Below are 6,063 nucleotides of genomic sequence, written 5' to 3' on the forward strand. Positions count from 1 at the left end.
CACCGCAAATGCTCTTAAACCTGTTTTGAAACAAGGTCTCCTTAAATGAAATCCCCATATTTGTCCTCTACCTCTTGTCGACTAACTGAACAATGACATAAAATTTGTCATCTACCTCTTGCAACCCATTCTTTGCACAGCCATTGAGCGAGAAGGGGAGGACAACGTTATGAAACATGAATTAAGTAGATCCAAATGTGAACCATATGACAAAAGACGTTTAGTAAATCTTGTTTGTTAAATCTAATTACGATTATATAAATATATACTAATTCTTTTGTCCAACATTTTTACATAATCTAACTAATCAACAAAAGCAATGAATGTTATATTCACATCTATTAACAAAAAAACTTGTGTTGCTAACGTGACATCTCATTTGTGGCTGTGCAATGAATTGGTGACACAATGAAACGACCACGAAATGTCTCGTTTGAATCTTCGTATATTAGAAAATGTGGTCGGGTCACTTGCACATTCTGTGCAAGGATGGGTTGCGAAGGACAGAGGTCGACGACTAGGGATTTGGTTCCCTCTCTTTTTCTCGTTTCAGATTTGGATTTGGGAGGCCCGTTTCATAATAAGTCTAACACGTTAAATCTGATTTTTTTTAATTTTCTAATATAAACATTGATGACATGTCACTAAATACTTGTCATATCATTCTTTTGTTAGCCACTTTTTTTTTTTTTTTTGTCACTTAGACATTGAAACTAACCGTTGTTAACAAAAGGACCAATTGCTCTCATATTTGAAACTTTAAGGACCAATTGCACTCTTTTGGACCAATCCTTGGCACAGCCATTTTTTTGCAAAGAAAAAGATAACATCCATGTTATTGGGACTAATTGTTATTAATATTGACAACTTTCAGCTTTTTTTGTGTTTTACTTTTATACTTATAAATTGGACATCATTAAGTAGTAAAGCGAAACTAATAACTTTTAGGTGAAAACACTTTTGGTCCTTACATTTTAGGGTTACAGTCAATTTGGTCCTTACATTTTGTAACAATCAATTTAGTTCTTGCTATCTTCAATTTGGCATCTACCGTTAACTCACTAACGGAAAATGCTTACGTGGCAAACAGTGTACATTGTTAACACACTTTAAGTTTATGTGGCAACTAAAATAATAATATTACATGCCACATCATTTGGAAAAAAAATTGATTTATCAGTTTTAAAGAAGCAAAAAAAAAAAAAAAAAATATATATATATATATATATATATATATATATATATATATATATATATATATATCAGATTTGGGAAGATCATGAACCCGAAAATCCAACCTAAATCCACTTCCAGCATATTCTTTAAGAAAATCCAAAAAATTAAATCAAACAAAAATTAAATATTTAAAAAGTAATCACGGCCCGTGAAGATTCTTGATGAGGGTCGTAGGCTTGCGTTTCAAACCCCTCTGAAACAATAGGCGTAAATGCACTTTTAGTCCCTACATTTTGGCCATATTTCTATTTTGGTCCCTACATTTTCATTTTTCCACTTTTAGTCCCTAATCCAATTAACACGTGTTATTTTAGTCTCTACCGTCACCCAACTAACAAAAATTGCTGACGTGGCTAACGGAGGGAATTAAATTTTAATTAAAATCCACCGTGGCTCCTGTCACCCATGCCACATGGGTTTCCCGCCCCATTTATGTCACACGTGACCCCCACGTGACCCTCACTACAACAACATCAGTACCAAAAACCCAAAATTCCCCAAACCAGTACCAGAAACCCTAAACTCCCAAATCAAAAATCGAGCTTGGACCTCCACCCACACAGGTAAGCCTCATCTCCCCAAACCACAATCAAAACAAACAATCTTCGAAGCCCAATGGAAGCATGCTCTTCGACAAGTTCCAGCGTGAGGAGGAGAGCACAAATGATGTGCTACTGTAATCAAAAACCTGTCCTAGTTGTGGCATGGACAGCAGAGAACCCTGGCAAAAGGTTCTATGGTTGTCCAAACTACTGAGTATGTCAATTTCAGTAAATTGTTTGAGTGGGTTTTAGTTAATTTCAGTATGTTGTTTCAATTTGTTACTACAATGGTTTTATGGATTTTCATTTTTCTAAGCATTATCTGTGTTTCAGGTGGGGCGAAAGTGTAGGTTCTTCCAATGGCGTGATGATGAGATATGTGAACGCGGTAAGGTGCTTATCCCACAGCAAAGGCAAAGGATCATCCAACTTGAGGTTGAGCTTGCACACTGCAAGAAGAGAGAAAAGTTTTTAGTTGTAGTTGTGACATTGTTAATGATGATATTTGTAGTTCTATGTTTGCTTAGGTAGGGTTGCTGTGGTTGGTAGTGCATGTAGGGCTGCAGTGTTTATGTGTAGAGGGTTGGCAGTGTGTTCTGTTTTGGTAGGATTAGTTATTAGCAATGACACACCTGCTACTTATTTTGTACTCTTTCTGTTGAGAAATAAATGAATACCTTTCTCATTCAATGTGTGGATGTGTGGATTGGAAATAGCAGGATTAGTATTGGTTTGTAACATAGTCTGTTGACAGATAACATATTCCAATAAAGCACTACTTAATATACTGCCAAGTGCATGCAACAAATAAAACTGGTATGAACAGATAACATATTCCAACATACTGCCAAACTTAACATACTACCAAACTTAACCCAAACATTTTCATAGTTATCATTAAAAAAAGCAAAAGTATGTTTACAAAACAAAAGTGCATTGTTCAACTGCCAATCTTGACCCAAATAGCAATTATACAAAATAAAGGCTTGGCTATAATTATACAAAACACAAGCCATTCATCAAAAGATATAAAACACAACATCCTATTCATTTTTTCTTTGGAGCATGCCTTGATGATTGACTCCCAGCATTCTTGATAGCCCCCATGTATCTAGATGCATTCTTGGAAGCATTTAGGGTCTCTGATGTAACCATCCTTTTCCTCCTCAGTCCTGGAGTTGGTCTGCTGCCTAAGTTGGGTGGTGCAATTGGATTGGAGTTGGCCTGAACTGGATTAGATGATCCTGTGGGGGTCTGGTGTGCACTTGGACTAGACTGGGGTGGTGGAAAAGGTGTGGCAGAGTTGTACATGATGTACTGGTATGCTGCACTTGGGCTGGATGAGAAGTGCATGATGGTCTGAAATGGTGCACTTGGGGTGGATGAGAAGTGCATGCTGGTCTGGTGTGCACTTGGACTAGATTGGGGTAGTGGAAAAGGTGTGGCAGTGCTGTGCATGGTGTACTGGTATGTTGCACTTGGGTTGGATGAGAAGTGCATGCTGGTTTAGTATGGTGCACTTGGCATGGACTGAGGAAATGCACAAGGAGTGAAGTTGTGCATGCTGGACTAGAATGATGGAAATGGACTGGGAGAGCTTGTCCATGGCTGAGTCACTGCACCAGGAGTGAAGTTGTGCATGCTGGATTGAGATGATACAAATGGCTGAGGTGGTGTAAATGGGGTGGCTGAGCTTGGTTGAGCTTAAGCTTGTCCTGTTGGCTGATTGATGTTGGAAGAGTTTCTGTTCCTGCTAGTCTGCAAAAAAAAAATCCACATTAAATATGTAAAAACTCTCACACATTTACTTGACAGATATGGTAGAATGTTACCTTATTGGCTGCACTGGTTCTGTTTGTGGTGCCTGGTAGGGAAGAGTTTCCTCCAATCTCACCCTTGCAACTTCTTTTATTGTGTCCTATTTTACCACATGCCCTACACTGTTTGGAGATACCAGCTCTCCTACCTACTGGTTCACCAGGCTCCCTTGCTCTCTTATTCTTGGGCCTGCCAAGTGGCCTTCTTTTGATAGGAGGCTGAATAAGTTGAACACCACTGGGCCTCCACATATTCTGCCCATTGATAGGTGCAATTACTAGCTCATAACAGGCCTTATATGTGGAGACATGAAAACAACTGTGCACATACTGCTCAGCATCTTACCTGTTGAAGAATATGCTAGAAACTGCATGGGCACATGGTATGCCTGTTGTATCCCATTTCCTGCAACTACAATGTCTTTTGGCCAAGTCCACAGTGAAGCTTTGCAGTCCATTTTTAAACTCAAACTGTGTATCACCTGCCCAACAAGCAAGCCACTTGCTGCTTGCAGTCTTTTCTCTATGCAATCTCTTAAGCACTTTAGGGCATATCTCTGATTCCACTCTCATGATCTTTTGTCTATTCTCTTGAAATCTGGTCATAAGATATAACCTGATGGACTCCAGCTGCAAGCACACACAAACTGTTAATCAAACAATTTATCAAACAATGTATCTGACTAACTGTTACTCAAAGGCTTAGATTCATACCATAGTAATTATAGGCTTGGATCTAAACTTCAAAATCCTACTGTTAAAACTCTCACACATGTTGTTCAGTACTGTATCACTCAACCCATCCTCACTGAACATGTGTCTGGCCCATATGGTGGTTGAATGATCTAGCAACCAATTGTGTGCATCCTCATCAATTCCCTTCAGTTCATCCATCAGCCTATCAAACTCAGCTTTATAAGTAGCTTTGGCTACTTTCCAAAAGAAGTCTCTGATGAGAATACCAGGATGGTTCTTCTTGAGATTATTGTAGAGGTGTCTGCAGCAGATTCTATGCTCATATTGTGGTCAATTATCAATGAAGGTCTGCACCAACCCCTGCCAGTACAACAACAACAATTATGGTGTTAGTAACTCTATACATCCAATATGGTAATGCATATAGATATGGTAATAAAGATACATACCTTCTGCTGGTCTAATATAAATGTTCACCTTCTGTTCTGACCAATGTCTGCAAGTAGCAAATTTATGAACCAAGTCCAGGAGTCTTTAGTTTCAACCTCCACTACAGCATAGTCAAGTGAGAAGTACTCTTCATTAGGGTCTCTTGCAACTGCTGTGATTAATTGCCCACCTGACTTAGTCTTCAAGTGGCAGGCATCCAAACCAATTATTGGCCTGCATCCAGCCATAAACCCTCTCTTGCAACCTTCCAAGCATATGCACAGCCTCTCAAAATAAGGAACCCCATAAACCAAGTCCATTTCAGCAGCCAAACCACCTTTATTGAAGGTATGTACCTTCATAAGTATGGTACTGCCAAGGCTAGCCCCCCTCAACTCCTCAAAATACTCCCAAAGCTGATTGTACTACTGTGTATGAGCCCCATCAACATACTCTCTTGCCTTCTCCCTAGCCCTACTGGCTTTTCCTGCAATTATGTTTAGTGTGAACTTCTCATGTACAGCATCTTGGATGTCTTTTAGTTTCATGTTAGGTTGTCTTCTCACCTTCTTCATCAACTTCTTCCCAATGTATGAAGAAGTGCACCTTGGATTCTTATAACTCCTAGTGCATGTGTGTTCCAGATTCAGTGTTCTTAGTTGGTAGCTTTTCTCTCTTGACACCTTTGTTAGATATGCCACAAACTTGCAGCTTTCCTGGCAAATTGCTCTTACCCTCTGCAAATTATTTTTTGCAAATTTGATCCCCTAGCCACCATGAACTGCATAATCAGTTATAGCTTCTTTAAATTGCTTAGCTGTTGTGAACAACATATCTTCCTCAAATCTGATATGTTCAGCCTTAGCAACTGGCTTAAACACTAGGAAGGCCCTCTTCTGTCCCCTTCCCTTTTCCATAGGTGTTTTTAGTTCATTCTCAAAGCTCTCATCACTATCATCCCTAATATCATCATCAGATGATGATTTCTCAAGACTATGCAACTCCTCACTCTCATAATCAGAGTTCATTACACCAGCCCCCATTTGTACTAGTTCAGTAATATCCTCATTAGAACCATCCCAACTATCACTACTATCCTCCACAAACTCCCTCTCATCAAGATTCACTACATCTTCATCCTCTAGGCCACTTCCTTCATCATCACCTCCTCCACTGTCACTGCTATCAGCTACATCCTTGTTCTCATTTTGGCCCTGAGTCACAAGTTCCTTACTTGCTCTCCTAGAATACACCTCCACAGCATCAACCTCAACAATATCATCATCATCTTCACTGCCAGAATTACTATTGTCAGCATCTTCACTACCTTCATCATGACTGGC

At 39.3% G+C, this 6,063-nt stretch overlaps 1 protein-coding gene across 1 annotated transcript; it reads right to left on the reverse strand.

Moving 5' to 3' along the window:
* Positions 1–3,391: 3,391 nt before the first annotated feature.
* LOC142629300 (uncharacterized) lies at positions 3,392–5,040 on the reverse strand. The gene is made up of 5 exons (XM_075803263.1): positions 4,769–5,040; positions 4,558–4,651; positions 4,310–4,474; positions 3,942–4,225; positions 3,392–3,536 (listed from the first exon to the last, which is right to left on the reverse strand). Exons 1-5 carry the CDS (start codon positions 5,038–5,040, stop codon positions 3,392–3,394), a joined length of 960 nt encoding a protein of 319 aa, XP_075659378.1.
* Between the last annotated feature and the right edge of the window lie 1,023 nt (positions 5,041–6,063).

The sequence above is a fragment of the Castanea sativa genome, chromosome 1 (genome assembly GCF_040712315.1).
Source record: "Castanea sativa cultivar Marrone di Chiusa Pesio chromosome 1, ASM4071231v1".
In the NCBI taxonomy this organism is placed as follows: Eukaryota; Viridiplantae; Streptophyta; class Magnoliopsida; order Fagales; family Fagaceae; genus Castanea; species Castanea sativa.

Excerpts from the sequence above, each read along its gene's own strand:
- LOC142629300 (XM_075803263.1), bottom strand. The coding sequence starts at position 5,040 with ATGGACTTGGTTTATGGGGTTCCTTATTTTGAGAGGCTGTGCATATGC. Across the intron at positions 4,226-4,309 it reads CCAAGCCTATAATTACTATG|CTGGAGTCCATCAGGTTATA; the intron begins GTATGAATCTAA and ends GTGTGCTTGCAG. Across the intron at positions 3,537-3,941 it reads TCTAGCATATTCTTCAACAG|ACTAGCAGGAACAGAAACTC; the intron begins GTAAGATGCTGA and ends TTTTTTTTGCAG.